The sequence below is a fragment of the Amphiura filiformis genome, chromosome 8 (assembly GCF_039555335.1).
Source record: "Amphiura filiformis chromosome 8, Afil_fr2py, whole genome shotgun sequence".
Taxonomy (NCBI): domain Eukaryota; kingdom Metazoa; phylum Echinodermata; class Ophiuroidea; order Amphilepidida; family Amphiuridae; genus Amphiura; species Amphiura filiformis.
In genome coordinates this window covers 39863945-39883832 of record NC_092635.1, presented here as the reverse complement: position 1 = coordinate 39883832, position 19888 = coordinate 39863945, and the positions used below count along the sequence as shown (strand labels likewise).

At 38.5% G+C, this 19888-nt stretch overlaps 1 protein-coding gene across 1 annotated transcript in view; it reads left to right on the top strand.

The window, feature by feature from the left end:
• The window catches only part of LOC140159020 (secretory carrier-associated membrane protein 1-like), a 98311-nt gene that overhangs the window by 57848 nt on the left and 20575 nt on the right, over positions 1–19888 (top strand). The window contains 1 exon segment of the mRNA XM_072182341.1: positions 18618–18726. Within this exon segment, the coding sequence (XP_072038442.1) occupies positions 18618–18726 (109 nt within the window).

Here is a 19888-nt window from a genome sequence, read left to right as displayed (position 1 = left end):
AGGATAGGAAAGAGAAGGTCGTGAGTTTCGGGCTACTTATGAAGCTTTTTCTTCACGTTCTACGTTCTTCACCACAAAATCATCATCACCATTACCGGGCACCATTGATGTTTCTTGCCGAGTCGACAAGTGCCGTGGCCCCCGGCGTGGCCCGTGCGTCTGTGGGAGCTTGAGGACCCGGCCTTTTTTTGGCTTAAATATCTTACCTTTAGGCCTATATTAAATCTATCATCGAAAATATAAAAGCTGCAATTATATATTCCAGAAATAATGTCCATGTTCCATTAAATAGAAATGGCCTGACATCGAATGCCTTTCCGTCTTCTTCTTTGAGGCGATAAAATCCTATCATCGAAAATATAAAAGCTGCAATTATATATTCCAGAAATAATGTCCATAGATGTTCCATTAAATAGAAATGGCCCGACATCGAATGCCTTTCCGTCTTCTTCTTTGAGGCGATAAAATCCTGGGATGTATTCACGATTTTCATTTTCCTGAAGAGCTGTTCATTCCTATTTTGATACTTCCTTATTTATTTATTCCAGGTATGTGTGTGTGAGAGAGAGTGATTAAGAAAGGCACAAGAAAAAGGGTTGATGGAAGAGAAGATCAAAGATTCCTTGGAGAAGATCCCGTATCAACCAAATCATTCAAAACATTTCACCAGTCGTCCGTCCTCATTTGAAACGCACCTGCTGTGAGTGCTGTCGCGCGCACAATTCAAAACATTCCCACGGCTCCAGATGCAAATCCAGGGTTTTGTAGAATACACAGGGTCGCCGTCTAGGGTATATGTGCTGCGCCGCATTCCATTGTACCAGGTCCATCCACCGTCACCATGGTAACTCACAGTTAAGACGGATGATACCATAACACGTGTGTGCTTGCTTGTCTTCATAAATCATCGGAAGAGATACGATATCGCGAAGTTTTGAAGTTGTAAACAATTGATAATTTGTCCCAGGCTGTTTGTAATAATAAATGTTTTGCTAATTATCATATCTACTGAATCTTTCAAGATGGGACGCACCATTTGATACTCGGGGGGTTGGAAGTTGGGGTCAGGGAAAGAATTTTTTTTAATTCCATGCATAGGTGGGGAAAATACTTCTTTTTTTTTAGTGTTTTGGTGGGGAAAGTTTGTTTTTTTGCTCATGTTGTGGGTGAGGTTTTTTTTAAAAACTTCCTACCCCCACCCTGAGAAACGTGGGTCACGTGATCAATAATTTATATGATTAATACTGGTAGTCAGGCTGTCTGTGACTCTCACGGTCTGTGAGTCTGTCGGTGCACCTATTTTCTCGGAGACTAGGGGTCGCATACGTTCCTCAAACTTGGTGGGTGGGTGCATCTTGACCCAATACAGAACAAGTTTGTATTGGTTAGTGGGTCAAGGTCACCCAAAGTTATCTAGGGGTCATCTAAGGTCAAATGAGCAGAAACTGTCGTATGGGTATATGAAACTTGGTGGGTACAGTCAACATTTAGAGGCAAATTTTTGAAGGTCATTTTGGGGTCATCCGGGGTCACCCAGGGGTCATCTGAGGTCAAATAACTTAAAACTCGTATATATTGGCATAAAATTTGAGGGGTACAGCGAACATTTGGAGCCAAATATTTGAAGGTCATTTTGGGGTCATCCGGGGTCACCTTGGGTTTATCTGAGGTCAAATAACTTTAAATTGTCGTATGGGCATGAAACTTGGTGGGTACAGACAACATTTAGAGCCAAATTTTTTGAAGGTCATTTTGGGGTCATCTGAGGTCAAATTACTAAAAACTGTTGTATGGGCATGAAACTTGGTGGGTAGTCAATATTTAGAGCCAAATTTTTGGAAGGTCATTTCAGAGTCCTCCAAGGTCATCCAGGGGTCATCTGAGGTCAACTTAGTAAATACTGTCATATGGGCTTGAAACTTGGTGGGTACAGTCAACATTTAGAGCCAAATTTTGGAAGGTCGTCCAAGGTCATCCAGGGGTCAGCTGAGGTCAAATTAGTAAATACTGTCATATGGGCTTGAAACTTGGTGGGTGTAGGCCCCTACATTCAACATTTTAGAGCCAAATTTTTGGAAGGTCATTTCCGGGTCACCAGGGGTCATCCGAGGTCAATTTTAGTATAAACTGTTGGATGGGCATGAAACTTGGTGGGTACAGTCTGGCGGAAAATGAAACCGAAGTTTGATGGCCTCGTGATTCAAACGGCACATGTACGTGTTCCCGGAGTGATGATGCATATGATGTGGACTGAGACTAGACAAGTATCTATACCCGGGACTAGTACACATGGAACTCTTACTTCCACGGTATTCCCCCACCTTCGCCTGCCAAAAAATCGTTGTCTCCACCTAAATGAATTCCTAGACTCATTTTGTTTCTGATCCCGTATTAAATGACCGAATGAAAAAATCAACTGGTTTTATGCATGAGCGCAAAAATTGTGTTTCCGAATTCTGCGCTCAATAATGTTTTATCACCTGCTTAGGCCTACTCATGCTATGTTTTATGTTATATAGTCTTGGTGGTATGTAGGTTTCACCTTGCCCCCGAAACTCTGCATTACCCCCTACATGACACACACACCCTCACGAACCAATTCAAAAATTGAGCCCGGAAATGTAAAATGTTAGTTTTTCGCACCTAAATCCGAATTTGTGTTTGTGTTTGCATCTAAAATTATTAACCTATAAATCACATGAGCTTGGGGGTATTTAGGTGAGTGTAGGGTGTGTGTTTGTGTGGGTCGGAGACCGACGGATGTACTTTGTAGGTTCTCCCTACTCATTTGTTTTTGATCCCGGGCGCATACGGTACGTAATGACTGAATGAAAATCACCCGGTTCATGCATGAGCGCAAAAGTCTTGTTCCCGAATTCTGCGCTCATTAATGTTTATCATGTGCTGGGGTGTATTTAGGTGTGTGTCAGCTGGTGTGTATGGGTCGGGTGTAGGCCTACACTCTAATATCGCACTATTCTCTTTTAATTGAAACCCTACTCATTTTGTTTCTGTTGATCGAATGACAATCACCCGGTTTCATGCATGAGCGCAAAAGTCTCATTTCCGAATTGTGCGCTCAATATTAAATGTTTTGTCATAATGCTTAGGTGTATTTGGGCGTGTGTATGATGGGGTTTGGGGTCGGGTATACACTGTAATTTCGTATACCATTCAATTTAAAATTAATTCCTACTCATTTGTTTCTGATCCCGTAATGACCGAATGAAAATCGCCCAGTTTCTTTATGCATGAGCGCAAAATTCGATCTCTTTTCCGAATTCTGCGCTCAATTATGTTTTGTCATAATGCTGGGGTGTATTTGGGTGTGTGTCTGCTGGGGTGTGTGGGTCGGGTGTTCACTCTAATATCGTGCTATTCAATTTTAAATGAATTCCTACTCATTTGTTTCTGATCCCGTAATGATCAAATAAAAATCACCCGGTTTATGCATGAGCGCTAAAGTCTCGTTTCTGAATTCTGCGCTCAATAATGTTTTAGGTGCTTGAGTGTAGTTGGGTGGGGAGTGCTGGCGTGTGTGTGTGTGGGGGGGGTGCTGGGGAGGGTGTTCGTGTGTAAGTGTGGGTGGATGGACGCTCTAATTTTGTACTATCCATTTTTTATTAGAATTTTTGATCCCGTAATGACTGAATGAAAATAGGCCTACCTGGTATTATGCATGAGCGCAAAACTTGAAGTCTCGTTTCCAAATTATAATTATGTGCTTGTACTTTTTGTTGTACGTGTATAGAATGGGATGAACGTGGGGGGACCTGCTGACCCCAAACAAAATCTACTCCCCCTTGGCATAAAATGAAAAAAAACAAAAACATTGAAATATAATATTACTAGGCGGTTACCCATATTTGGCGGTTCTCGGCTGGACGCGATTACTTGGCTGATGGTAACTGAAGCCACCAAGTGTCATGCCCATATGATAGTTTTTACTAATTTGACCTCAGATAACCCTGGTGACCCCAAAATGACCTTCCAAAAATTTGGCTCTAAATGTTGACTGTACCCACCAAGTTTCATGCCAATACAACAGTTTTTACTAATTTGACCTCAGATAACCCATGGGTGACCTCAAATGACCCCAAAATGACCTTGCAAAATTTTGGCTCTAAATGTTGTCTGTACCCACCAAGTTTCATGCACATATGACAGGTTTTAGTAGTTTGACCTCAGATGACCCCTGAGTGACCTCGGATGACCCCAAAAATGATCTTCCAAAATTTTAGCTCTAAATGTTGACTGTACCTCACGAAGTTTCATGCCCATATGACAGTTTTAGTAATTTGACCTCAGATGACCCCTGGGAGGGGCCCGAGGTCAGATGATTTACGAACATAACCTTCTTGCCAGGACAGAACTACACCCACCCATCGTGGGTTTTTTTTAACGCTCTTGGGGAAGAGTCGGCGCCCATGGGGCACCCACCCACCCCTTTAACCATAAATCATTGCAGAAAACATTCCACATTTACCGACCCAGTCGGACCCACCACCGCCCTGCATTAACTCTGCCCCCCTCCCAGCCGGTAAACATGCACATGGGCCCTGCAACCTCACCATGCTCACCTCGAAAAAGCACCCCTTCCCACCCTCCCACTAAAAACTCCCCGTGCCGCCACTGCGCATTTTAATACAAGGTCTGTGGTCTATTTAGGGACGCACCATTAGATTCTCAGGGTGGGGGTAGGAAGTTTTTCAAAAAAAACACTTCACTACATGAGCAAAAAAAAAAACTTTCCCCACCAACACTAAAAACCCAAAAAACTTCCCCCACCTAACTGTGTATAAATGCATGAAATTTAAAAAAAATTCCCCGACCCCAACTTCCTACCCCCCGAGTATCAAATGGTGCGTCCCTTATAATGTCTGGATCAGAGCATGGACCAAAAATTGTGACCGCACACACGCACACCTGTGTAGGCGCCATTTAAATCTGGTATAAAAAACACTCCTCAAAAACTAAAAAAAAATCATCAATTGGTATGTACATGCACTCTGCAGCTATGGTACTAACTAGGGATTTTCCCATGTTGTCGCAATCATCTGTCGCCACCTAAAAACCTATAAATAGAAACAATAAATAATGACTTGGGAGTCGGAGATTTTATTAGGGTGTTCTATTTGATGTTTCTTCCAGGTTTCCTACAGATCCTTTTAGCGCATGATTTTATTTATATTCATTATTAGGGGTGGTGCAATAATTATGTGTACTCCTGGGGTGAATTCTCAAAATGGTCTGCCAAAAACGCTTGCCCCCCCTTTTGATGCCAAAAATCGTCCCCCCTTTCGACGTGCCAAAAACCTTTGCCCCCCCTTTTGACGTGCCAAAAATCTTTGCCCTCCCCTTACACATGCAAGATTTTGGGAACCCAAATTTAAAACCTTAAATTGTCTTATCATATATGCGAGCGCAGCGAGCAGGAAATTTTGCATATTTGAATGTGTTCCTATAAAGTTTTCCTGTGCTTTTTTAGGGCGTAATGTAGAAACGGTACCCAAAATATCTGTGCCAAAATTGCTTGCCCCCCTTTCGACCTGCCAAAATCGCTTGACCCCCCTTTTGACCTGCCAAAAATGCTTGCCCCCCCTTCTGGCCTGCCAAAAAATCTTTGCCCCCCCCTATAATTCACCCCCTCCGGGGTACACATAATTATTGCACCACCCCTTATATGGTCTCAGTATTGGTGTAAATTAAATACAGACTATTGTAATGGTTTGAGTGATAAAAAAATTGAAAATCAGTTAAACAAGTTCGTAAAATTACAAGCACATAATTATACAGATTCTGATGAAATTGAAAATATAATTTCCCCAAATTACACGCTTGTTTACATTTTATGTGCACGCTGTAAATCATGTACTCTCCGATTTAAATGTGGTTCTAAAATAGGTACCATATACCATGTGTTCCCTGGGCATGGATACCCTCATTTAAATAACTAGGGCGGTCACGACCGCTTCCCAGAAATAACATCAATGAGGTTCGGCTCATCAAAGTCAGTTAATACACATGGATGAGGGAATTCAACTTTCAATATAAACAAATCAAATGTATCGCAATGAAAATGATAAATTCAGCATGTTCAGTTGGGCTGAAATCGAGTCAACTGATCCGGCGGGCGCTGGCCTAATTTTAAATTGCTTAATGGACATTCCCGAGAGACATTCACGAGTCCGGTCCATTTGCATTATCATATCAGTAAAAACAAGATGAAGACCGGAGATGAAGATCACGTTGGTGCTTGGCGGGCTTTCTTCAGATTCGTGGACGACGGAGTACGACTACGAGTAGGCCTACTGCCCGATACTGCAGGATCGACTCTTTCAATTCAGGACTCAGTTCAATTTTGTTGGTGGTTTATCGACTTTCAACTTTAAATTCACAAATGCTCGGCATGTTGCATAAATTTGGTTATTTCACCGGCCGGAACTGCCGGGCTGGGTGGCCGTGGGTCTCGGTGCGGTGTGGGTTATCATCCCGGACTGTCCCGGCCTTCATAACTTATGGGCTTGCACTTGGATCCGGACTTAAGTACGTGATTTATTAATTATGTGCAGTGCTTTGGTTCTAAAAATTGGAAAGGAGCAGAACACGTCCAGTCAAACAATACAACTCATGAACTTACAAGGAATATAAATTGAGATGAAACCCGAGATGAAAGAAGTTACAAGCCAAAAATACGGTAGGCATATAAAACTACATACGCAGGTTGGTTTTTTTTCAGAGGATGATTTAAGGAAGCCCCATCATGCACTGTAAAAGTGTTATCACTAGAGTTTCAACTGCCACTTTACTTTTCAAATCCCATTGAACGCTGTGCAAAAGATGTTGTTTAGAAATTGCCCGTGTGTCATTATTACTTGGTCGATTTCAGATCTAAAGTGATGTATGCATGAAGGATAATTCACACCTTCTGTAGATAACATAAAATGTGAAATCGACCAACTTTTTGAAGGTGTTTTTACTGTAAATATATCTGTCCAAATTCAAATTTAACCATGCACGTGTGTATGCAGTGGGCGGTAGTGGTGTCATGTTCACTCACACAGCTGTGCTAACCGCAAGACTTGCTGGGAAGTGCTTAAATCATCCTCTGGTTTTTTTTCACGTTGCGTCACGTCCGTGCCGATTTATAAACTTTCAAAACAACGGATATAAAAGACTTTGTCATGATCTTAGTTCTCATTTATAGATATTCTTGATCCATTGGTTATTAATTAGTAGGCCTACTCCGGATCCATGGCAGAGCGGGACAACACAATTTATCGCCAGCCAAACAAATATTATTAATTAAAGACGCAAGCAATCTAATTTTAATTGACACATGATTTTCTCCTTCGTAGTTCAAAAAAAAAGTATGAATAACAAATACGTATGAGCTCGTAGGCCTATTCCAAGTATAAATGTAAATTTTGAGTGATTTATATTTTAACTTGGTGATCAGCACGTGTTGCTGTTGTGTTGCAATCAGTGACAGAAATATTAAACGGCAAACTCTAGAGACAAGAAGATGGTCATGCTAAAAGTAATGTTGATAAAATTAGGTTATTTATATTACTGATTTGACATCCAACAATTTGCTACGTCGATCGATCGAACCTTTTATCACTTTCGGCGACGCTGAAGTATGTACGGTACTTATCTCGGCTCAAGTGGGTTTGGAGCTCCCAAAATAACCAATACACCCAAGCTGTGCATTGGGTGCTGTTTGCTGATTTGCTACTCGTTTTTGCTGCTCGTTTCTCAAGTGGCGATGCTCGTTTTTCAAGTGGCGATGCTCGTTTTTGCTACTCGTATTAAAGTGGATTGGGTAACATAACAAAGGAGGAACAATGGTTAATTCCTCATTGTTAGGAGGTTTTGAAAACGAGTAGAAGTGTCCAATACGAGTAGTTTTCCATTACCAGTGAATGCGCTATAATTTTTGAGAAAAATGCAAAAATAGGCACAAAATTGGGCAGGGGTGTAGTACCCCCTTAAGCCAAACTTAGCGCATCAAACAGCACTAGAAACTAATTGCTTGCAAGTTGCATATGAAGGTAGAATCTTTTTCCTTGCTTACAGCAATTTGGCCAAAAAAAAGGTTTATGTCTAAAATTTCCATGCATGTAAAAGTGTAAGTATGCGAAAGCCATCATAGCATGTAGCGCTATGTGCTGTGCTGGGCCTTTTTACAGACTTTTTTTCCAGTTTCTAAAAAAAGTGCCTGTGTAGCAGTAAAAACATTACATTAAAAATGGTACATTCTAGCGGTACTTCTTTTCTTATCATAAATAACGTACCTCTTGTCTTGAGTTACTGAAATTTCAGTGTAGTAACTGGGTTCCTTGCATAACTTTTGTTACCAGTGTGTTATTATTTTTTAAGAAAAATGCAAAAGTAGTCACCTATACCAAGGGGTGTAGTATCACCTTAATGTAAGTCACCAATACATCAATACAATTTCTTGAAAGAAATATTAAACATCAACAAAAACAGAATTTAATTTAATAGAAAAACGGCATTCATCCCATCCCATAAGCAACTACATGTACATCCCAATATAATTATGGTGATTTACATAAGTTGAGGGAATCGTAGTTGGACCACTGTTCTATACTTAGCGTGATCAATACCTCTTGAATTGCCCATGTAATGGTTTAGTGTATAGATATTGGAGCAGGTGAATTTTGGCATACCTCAGTTAATTAACTCTTTAAGACATTTAAGCTGTAAGTCACACAGAAAAAACAGATCATTACTTGGCCGACATTATTATACATTGAAAAAATATTTACGATTTATTTTCTCGTAAAACAAAACAATAAAATTACTTCTTTTTTTCAGATACACCCTATATATATACCATGCCTATTATTTTTGTTATTTGTTTACATTTTCCATATACCAGTAACAGATACGATTTCTGAAAGAAAGTGGTTACATGTCAACAATCCTTTTCAGCTTATTTCACTTTAATTTGTAGTAGTACGTAAAAATTAAAGGCTGACCTTCCCAGGCACAGAGCGTGACATTGTGCTTGATTGACTTTTTAGGTGGTGTTGCTGGGGTAGGCTACATGTTTGTGTAATTAATTTGCTGGTGGATGTTGTTGTTTTGGTGAGTAAATATTCTCCCGTCCCATCAAATAGACCTAGGAAAATATATAGTCGGTATTCTATAATAAAATTATCATTTTCAAGTCTTATATATGGTACGTAGTATAATTATATCATGTTTAATTGAAAAGGACATTTTGAAGAATCAGTTTTTGATATTTGTTTGTGTACAAACAACTCCTCTTCATCTGAGTCAGTGAACTGCTGTTCCATTTACAACAACATCGGATTTTGCGTGGACTTACTTCATACGTGCATGCCATCAATTCATAAGATCAATTTCATATGTGTTATTTGACAATTTCTGTGTAGGTATTAGATTACTATTTGATAGTATGATCCAGATGATGATGAATGGCTCGAACCAAAACAGGTGTTGTTATAGAAACCCATTTTATGTGACTTGGCCTGGTTGTGTGCACATTTTCAAATTACTCGCAATGTGCTTTGCTATGGTGACGCATCTATTGCTTAAATGTGACGTTAGTGCGGGACGTGTTATGGTATTGAGAGGTTTATTTGTCTCAATTCACTGCTTGTTGAAATAAAGTAACACATTTTTATACTCAAATTGAGGCACCCAAATATTGTGATATAAAGTCAGTACACTTGATTGTCTAAAAAACAAGTTTTATGTTTTTGGCAAGACTTTAGAATACATCTGAGTACCCCAAGATATTAGATTAGGGTCAAGTTATAGGGCTATGATTATGGTTATAATCTGGTTTAGGGTTAGGACTAAGAGATTAGGATCAAGGATAGGATCAGGGTTAGCATTAAGGGTAAGGCTTATTAGGTTTAGGGTTATGATAAAGGTTAGGTTGGGGGTAGCGACCACTATACTGAAATTGCTTAAAATTTTCTAACATGTGTTGGTACCCTGAAAAAGTAATTAATTTGTTGAAAAAATTCAATCAAAACGCATCTATAGATGCAGGCAGAGATAAACTCCGAATATGTCATAAGTCATTCAAAGTAGAATTGTGCTATGATTGGATCTATTGCATGTAATACATCAAATTGGATCAGGATCAGTGCGACAACCTTTGAGTGCACAAAGAGTGACTTCACCTTGATTACAGGTCTCGTATTATTCTTCAGCATTCTTTGGCTTTTATCATTTGTAGCATCACCCAATCTTTGTGAATATATGAAACTATGGTTCTGATTGGCTAATATTAGCTGAAAATATCAGAGTTGCATCATGTGATCCACCACTTACAAGATATATAAAAAGCCATAAATTTATGGTAATCACTTGTCTCAAGATCATTGCGCTTCACAGAAACCATTGACTACTTTGTCCCAAGATACACCTTATAAACCATTTAGCATCATTGATTCAGGGATGCAGCTCTATACAGGTGTAGTACCATATATGCACTAGAGTCTAGCACCTTAACCCCATGAGAACTACCTGCCGATTGGCCAAAATGAATATTGTGTCCAATTTTGAACCAATCAAAGAGGGTATTAATACATCTGCAAATGTAAGTTTGACCATAAATAAGCCTAGTCATAATTGGTGATTGAAATGCTTCAAGTCATCAACCAATCAGAAATGCTGTTATATGACCAGTAGTGTCCAAGGGACTCAGGGTTCAGTTTTTGCCGGCAAAAACCTGTTTTTGCCGGAAAAGTGGCAAAAACCTGTTTTTGCCTGGTTTAAACCGGCAAAAATGGCAAAAACCCATATAGTCACTCAAGTATTTAAAAGTAATACAGAAAGCTCATAAACAGTAACACACAACCTTTATTGAATCATTCAACATATTTTTTGTCTCATCAAGTCCTTAGCTATATAAATGAAAAAGTTTTGAATTATTGATATATGCCACATTTCAGTTAAATGCACTAGAGAGTAATGAAAATATGTTACTTACAATTACAAAATCTGGCTTTGTACATCTTTTTGATGAAATTCCATCAGGTCTGTAGATTATCCATAACAAAGAATTTCATCTGATTAAGACCAATCCAAACTTACATTTTCTGGACGTTTCATCAACCATTGGTTGACTTCATCAGCAGTTGCTGTTTTGAAGTGCTGTGTGATATTGAACCAGCAACTCTAGAAGTTGAAGCAGTTGACCCCTGTGTCAAAGTTCTTATGCAACACAGGATCATACGATGACAAGCTCCTAAACAGAGATGAGGGGCCTACCAACTTTCACACCTGTACGATCGTGTGTTGAACTTATCACACAGCACTTCAAAACAGCAACAACAACACTGGTGATGAAGTCAACCAATGGTTGATGAAACGGCCAGAAAACTAAGTTTTGACTGGTCTTGATCAGATGAAATTCTTCATGTTATGGCTTTGTTACACTCTGAAATTTATTTTTGTAACTTAATAAATTGTTTTGAGATGAAAAAGGTGAACTATTTATCACTTTTTTAGTTTTTGCCGGCAAAAACTGTTTTTGCCAAGTGGAAAAAAACATGTTTTTTCCACCTGCGGCAAAAACCTGCGAACCCTGCAAGGGGTTAACAATTGAGCTAACTGGACAGGGAACAACAAGAACTTGTTCTGCCAGGTCCTGTAGCCAATAGCTAGGTTTATGCAGAGCAGTCAAAAAAGAGTTAAAGAAGTATAGCTATCGCTGAGAAGAACATTGTACGTGACTCTGTGTTGTTGCATGTCATGTACACAGCGGAACCCAAATGTCAAGTTTACATGATCGGATATCATAGGCTGTTTTTTCTCTGTGTCTGTCATACATACTGAATGGAGATTCATTGGGTACACATTAAACAGGTTGTCTCATTTACAAGTAGGTTGAATGCCAAATTGGGAGATTAATTACTCTTGGGCGTGATGTGGAATAAGTATTTGGGCATAGATGATTGGATGCATTCATGACTAGGTGTAGGCATCATGAAGTCCATAAACACATATTACACATTATACTCTTGTTAAGGGAACAACCCAAAAGTTCGATGAAATCCTATAAATGAGGGAGGGAGTCAAATTATGTTTGAAAAAATGTAGTTAAAACATCGGACAAAGTTGATTTTTTTTTTTAAGGATTTAATATACCATTTCAAATTGTTGTATTTTCCGAAGTACGATATTGACATTTTACAGTGGTGGCTTCAAAATGATTTCAAATCAAAATAGAGTGCAGTAAGCGCAATGTGCACCTTGTAAGTTGATTGTTAAAGCAGCTGTAACACACTTTGATTCTCTTTTATTTGAAAATCCAGCAACTCCTAATTTTTTTTCATTTCAAAAAAGAATGAAGAAAAAATAATTTTAAAACATTTGTTTCTTCCGTAAACAATCAATATCTAGCATTGTCGCACCCCCTCCACAACCCCATGCACCATAGCGATGGCTCCTGTATCCTATGAATACCAGTTGGGATTCTCGATATTAGACACTTACGTTAGAGGGGAGGGGGGTTAGCCTTCTAACGACGGACATTCGTTTATAGGATTTCATCGAACTTTTGGGTTGTTACCTAACACCCCCCCCAACACCTGCCAACATGCTCTTGTGCATGAGCATACAAGCAGCTGCTGGTTTTTTTTATATCAAAGTAGGTTGAATTCTTAATCGGGTGATTAATTACTCTGGTGCATAATTAGTTGGCTTAGTAGTATCTAAATCTGATACATATACTCTATGCATGGGCACATGTGCATAGGGCACATATGCAGACCCCTACTTCACACATACACATACGCCCCCACATGTAATCGCCTCCAAACTTGGATGCCGTTTAGGACTATGCAAACACAGCCATCTGAATCTGTATCGACAAACCAAGGACATTTTCCGCCATTTTTTGTGTTTTTTTTGTGTGTGTATGACATTTTACCTAGCAACTGCAATGTTATATCTCAACATACAATAGAGGACGTATTTCACAAATACACATGCAGTTGCGGTCATTTGCAGACCTCCTTGAACCGAGGACGGTCCCCCATTGCAGAGTTTAAATGTAAAAAACGAGTGTGTGTCTTCTTTTTCTGGCAAACACCTACATACTCCTACAGGTATCCGGCTCCAAACGGTCAAGTTTCATTCAAAATACATTGATGTCGGGGGCAGTTAGTTACTGTATATACATTTCAATGATGCAAAACTTGGGAATTACCGGTAATAGCTAAACCATGGATCGTCCCTGATTTATACCCAGTGGACCATACATGCACCTATGCATTTATAGTCTCCTGAGGGAGCCAGTGAATAGGGGACATCCATCTTTTACTGCATTCCTACTATTCTGTGGAGTATTGGGAACACACACCATATATGTTGAAATACTCAGTGCATTATATATAGGCAATAATGATGATAAACAAAACAAGCATGACTATGTATATATGACGATTGCAAGGTAGCATGCAATTGCACAGAACTACAATCATTATTCTGACATGAGAGTTTGTCTTGCGGATATATGTCTCATCTGGAAGTACTCATGTTCAGAAGACCTAGTTTAATTGGCACAAGAAGTTGAAGCCTGTGCTATGACCTTTTTTCTAAGCTCACCAAACTAGCGATCAATACAAAGATTGGATATTGAATATTCACCCTTTCAGGCAGTCTCGTCAACAAAATATCATGATTGTACATGGCACATTGTACAACTTATTAGGGTAGATGTACTAAACAATGACGATATATAGCTGGCGATATCAAGTAGCCTTGAAGGAGGAAGTACATTGTCTTTCACAGATTATACTTGAGGCGATGCATGAAAGAACAAACCTTTCTTGGCAGCTTTTCATGATTTCAGTCAAATCGATAATGATTTTTATCTTAGTGGAAATATGCTGGTGAAACTGAAGCATTTTGTAGGATTTGTGTTTATTTGTTGTTTTTTATTGTTGATTTATGTTTGAATTAAATCTGTCCACTTTTTTGTATCGCAATGATGCATAGATATTTATTTCTCCTTTCCAAAATGATGGCCGTAACTTGACCAAAAAGCTCACACCAGTGTCCATCACCATGAGTGGGTCTTTTAATTCTTTCTCTCTCCCTCCTGTTCTGCCATACTTACCTCCTCACTTTTCTCTGTTTGTCCCTCCTCCTCCCTCCATCCATTCATCCTTTCTTCCCTCTTTCCTTTCCTCCTTCTGTCTTTCTCTTCCTTCTTCCCACCTTCCTTCTTCCCACCTTCCTTCTCATCCTTCCCTTCCTCCCAAAAATTAATTCAATCCCATACAAAACTGATCAATTGGTCAGCATCCCCTTGTCAATCAGTCGGGCATATACAACTAGCTGGCCATATATCCTCCCACCACAGGTCTATTACACTTGCGCTACTGCCACTGACAAGTGTCATCAAAATTGGGCTACTAGTCGTATGTCGGAGCGCTATTTGGCTGCATTAATTTATTGGAGCCTGTCATTAATTTATTGGAGCCTGACATTCCATTGGGAAAGCAATAAAATAAGCTCCTTGTTACTGGATACAGTCAATAATATGGTGCTTGGATTTCAAAAATTGCATTAGTGTGTGGTTAAATGGCAAGTCAGTAGTCATGTGTTGATTGATATTTCATAAACATCTCAAAGAAAGTAACTAGCCCCCCCTTAAATAATGGCGGGTAAATGGCCATTATTCAAAAACAGGCGATTGTATTACAAATCTGTAAAATGTGTTGGAAGCAGAATTTATTTCTGCACATTTTGACACCTCATTTGCAGCAATTGACTAAATATTGACGTCACGGCGTACATTTAAATCAATGTAACCCAAGATTTGAAAGTTGCAGTAAATTCTATTGATTTGTATTCAATATAATGGAAGAGAATCTGTGTAATGATATCTGAGTGTTTTTGTATTGTTGTAAATGCAACTTTCAAATCTGGACCTCGCTACATTAAATTGACCGGTGTTTTATTGTTTTCTGGGCTATCGTATCAAATGAGGTGTCAAAATGCGCAGAAATACATTCTGCTTCCAACGCACTTTACAGATTTGTAATACAATAGCCCCTTTTTGAATAATGGCCATTATTTAAGGGGGGTTAGTTACTCTTTTTGAGATGTTTATTAAAATATTTAAGAACAACAATTAGCAGGAATTTAGTTTTTAGGTCGTCCAAAGGAAAAAAACACCAAACATCATGGCATCAGAAATCGTTTGTCAGTCAGACAGTTGGGTCAGTCTGTATATCAACAATGACAGTCATAGTCTGTGTGTCAACAGTTATGTAAGATGTTTGGTTAACATTTGGTCTTATATGAACAGGTCATATCCTATATTGTGTAGGGTGAAAATAAAAAAAATAAGAATATTCTCATGACTATTTACTATGCGTGGTGGTCACTATCCATATCTTGAAACAACCTATTTGGGACTACCATCCCTATTTTTAAATTCCGCAAGATATTTTGAATTTTGTGGATTTAGTTGCTTCAATTTAATTTATTTAGTTATTATTTGAATTAAATGTGGCTCTGTCTGTAGCAAAAACATCAAATTGCCACAAATCCTAAGCACTGGAGGAAAAACACAATTTTGGAAGCCAAAACGTGCACCTCGATTTTCCGAAAAATGCAAACAAACAAAAAAAGGAAAGAAAGAAAGTGATTTCTCATTGATTTTCCTGCCCCCCCCCCCAAAAAAAAATCTTTCAAAAATTTTTACAAAGTCATAAACCAAATTACTTATTCTCTTTTTTCAATGCAAATGCACCAAAAAAGTAATGTGTCTGCGAATACTGTGATTGCATTTTCCTCAGGAGCTTACAGTATCCACTGCCCATTCAATTGTGGGTAGAGAGGGGAAGTTATTTAGAATACCTCTATAGAATTTGAAATTGAGCTCACTTAATCATTGCCAATATATTGTCAGGTTATCGGTTTGTAAGAACCTTTGCCAAGGCTGTTAACCTTGAGGAGTTTTTCAACGCTACTGTTTCGGCTTACCTTAGATTGATACTTTCATGGAATATGATACAGAGTCAAGTCATTTAGCAGCAGTGAAGTGATGACTGAAGAAGAGATGTTTGCATAATTCATGTAATTACATGCGAAATAAAGTCCAATGCATGAATGTGTTCATGCAGCATATCTCATTACCACTGTAAAATAGCTATTTTGGCACTAACAGTGTGATTATATGTTCACAAATGTAATGCATTATTTGTTTGAGTGATTTAGAACACATGAAGACCAGAGTTTACTCTCTCTCAAAATTGGGTGTGCCAAATGAAGCATTTTGCCCTCAAATTGGCCCAATTTTGGCCAATAATTCCTCAAATTGACTAATTGTAATACAGCATTGCAAATTTGTGTGTGCCAAATCTAATTTTCACTGGGCCAAACTTGCGACATACAGCCTAATGAGTAAACACTGATGAAGACTATTATTAACTAGATAGAATTTTACATTTTGATTTTAGTTTTTGGACTATATATGAGGGTAATAGCAAGTATATGTACTGGGAGAGATGATCCCCTCAACTGATTAAAATAAAAAATAAAAATCTTTCAGTCCCTTTCAATTCCTTAGAATGCACAATATATGTTATTTTAAAATAGGTGACCCGGAGCTACGTCACTTCTGGTCAGGAGCCGTTGAAAACAAAGCACAGCGTGGCGCCAAACCCAAACAACAACACAACATCGGCATTTACGTTTTGTTTGTTGTCAACGGCATATAACCCGGATGTTGAAAACTTACCCGGATGACCATGGTGACCTAGAGGGTTGTAGCTAGCCCAAGTTGAGTGACGGCTAATTTTACTATCCAATTCATGAATTAGAGCGCTGGCTGAAAGCACAATCTTTATAGTGAATGCGAGGGATCAGGAAATAGGCTATACCGTATCACCCCCCCCCCCCTAAAATTTGTTTTTGCTCTTTTATGATGAAAAAAATCATTTGTTTAGAAAAAGAAATGATTTTTTATTTGGCTGGCTGATGCGGGCTAACATAGCTACAACCTTGTTTTTTATCAACCACCTGTTTCACTAGTTTGTACGTTTGTTTTTTTATTGAATTTCAAAGATTTATGACTTAAATAATTGAGCTTGAAAGAATTCATAAGTTCTCCCTTTATTTGATGTACATGTAAGATGTATCATGTTTGATTTGTTAATATATTTTACATATAATATAGATTACATTGTACTTAGGGCCCCAATGGCATAGTGATTTATCCAAGTACTAAGTAAATATCTTGTCTGTCTGTAGTATTCTTTACCCACAGTAGTTTCATTTAGCAATGACATTGCTTTCCTGGGAAAAGCTTTTCATATTGATCAGTTCTATGTTTTTTGTGGGATGTTGGTTTGACTTGTACCATATCAACAGAGAGTGGTGGCACTACGAGGGGTGCAATCCCCCAACTATTTTTCTACTTTTTGCAGCAATTTTGTGCAAAATTTGTTGATAAACCCCCACCCCGACAAAAATTCCTGATACCGCCACCGTCAACAGATCTGATAAGAGTGTGAAATAATGATTATTTATTTATTTATTTATTAGATCTTATTTTGCCTGGGGAAACCCAATCAGTGTGAACACTGTTTTTCATGGGTGCCCAGGGGTCAAACAAAATACATCAAAATGGTTAACAATTTACAAAAATAATAAATATTATATATTAAAATACATTAAAAATTACAAACTCTGGAACTAAAAGACACTAAGGTACAGATAGCAAATATATATTAAAAATATAAAAATAGCATTAAGATACAATTCTTTTAAAAGTTCCAAGCTTGGCTGGAAGTAGTGCTTTTGCAGCAGTTGGAAGGTTGTTGAATGCTATTATTGTACTCGCCTTTAGGCGCATGAGGTCCTTGGTTCAATTCCCAGCCACTAGTGACAACTTGTTGGGGTATTGGCTTACATGTAGACTTCTGCTCACTCCATGGTACATTTAGTAATATTAGTATTGGGTAAATGAAGTATTAGAGTATGCTGTCCTTCGAAGGGGACGTTAAGCCATCTGTCCTACCTAGAACTAGCCCCCATTCTCAAACCGCAACGCCTCTCGAACAGCGAGTGGAGCGAGCAGCGAGCGCATTGGAAGTGCTAGTCCTACCTATCACTGTATCAGGGAGCCATACCTGTACATGTAGCTCACAGTCAGTTTTGAAAAGAGTAGGGTGTTAACCCCTGTGTGCCCCAATCCACTCCTGTTCTGTTTGGATATTAACAAGCTAAGTACTGGCATGACATGATGTGCACTATAACTTAAAGGGTGCTATCCTGGAGTAAGTGAACTGATGATCTTGATGCAATCACACTATGCTAAAGCATAGCGTGCAGGGCCTAGATTTTGTGCCAGTTTGCAAAAATCAAAAACCATCTGAGTCGCTTCACTTACTGAAAATGAAAGAAATTGATTCTCGCAACAAATGATACGAGAATCATTACAAGAATCGATTCAGTGATTCTTGTCGAATCTGAGGCCATGGTGTGTATTGTATGTATATCTGATCAATCTTTGCACCATTGTAATACGAACAATCTTGTTGACAAGTTTTAGCAATATTTTATTTTCTTCCATTTGATCATATCTATAGGCCATGACACAAGCACAAGAGGACCTAATGAAGAGGCAAGAAGAATTGGAGAAAAAAGCAGCTGAGTTACAAAGACGTGAACAGCAAATGAGGAGTGCACAGTACAACAGTAAGTATTCACTGCAGGGGATAACTCGCCATTTTTAACTTGCAGAAAATGTGCTCTCATTTACAAATCAGTAGGCTGGATTTATTTCACCAATAATACAATACAATACAATACAATACTTAATAAAAGGGCATTTCGTGATCCACAGCCTCATCCTCCCACTTTTTTCAAAAAAAGTTGAGATTTTTACACCACTGTAAATCTCTGGCTACATAGTGTTTATGTAACAAAAATTTCTTGCAGATTAATTCGTTTAGGAAAAATATCATCAAATTTGAATTTCGTTCCGGTATACCAGAACAAAATTACAACATAAATTATGGAGCAGTGTAATACACATAATCATGCATAGCTCGCAAACGCAAAATCGGTATCAACTGAAATTTTGGGAATAAGCTTTTTTTGTGGATATCTACTGAAAAATGTCATAAAAAGAGGATGCTAGGATCACGGAATCCTCCTTTAATTAATAGTACTGTTGATAAGTTAATTAACTAGTCCCTACAGTAGCTTGACCAAACCAGTATTTTGGATTCCAGTCTTCTGATCAACTGCATACATGTATGAACATGAGCATTATGCAGCAGACACATCACACAACATTCATAGCACTTAGCAACATCTCAGTCAGTTATAGGCCATAAACCATGAACATGCCCATTACGCACAATTTAACGATATCAATATTTTAGGCATTGTGCACAAGGGAAGAATAACACTCTTTGTTTTGATGTGGATCGTGAAGCATTATGTAATTTGGATGCATATGAAATGTCTACCTACAATATAACATCTAATAATGGCCAAAATGGGTAATTTCCAACCACGAAATACATTTAAATGCTAGAGTCTTCCCCCTCAATGGCTCATTTTGGAACTGATGCATGTGTGTGATCAGGTCTCTGATGATTAGTTGCAACGAACATACTATATATATATAGAGAGAGAGAGCAAAGACGGATCCAAACAAAAAAAGAAAGTAAAAAGAAAGAAAAAACATTTTTGGTGATTTTGACCAAATTTGTGAAATTTTTTTTCTGATTCACCCAGAATGGCCAATAGAGTCACATTTACCATAAATTTTTGGTACGCGAAGAGAGCCAGAAAATCAATCATATAATAAGCAGAGCCACCTTTGAAAAACTTGGATCTGCCCATGCTG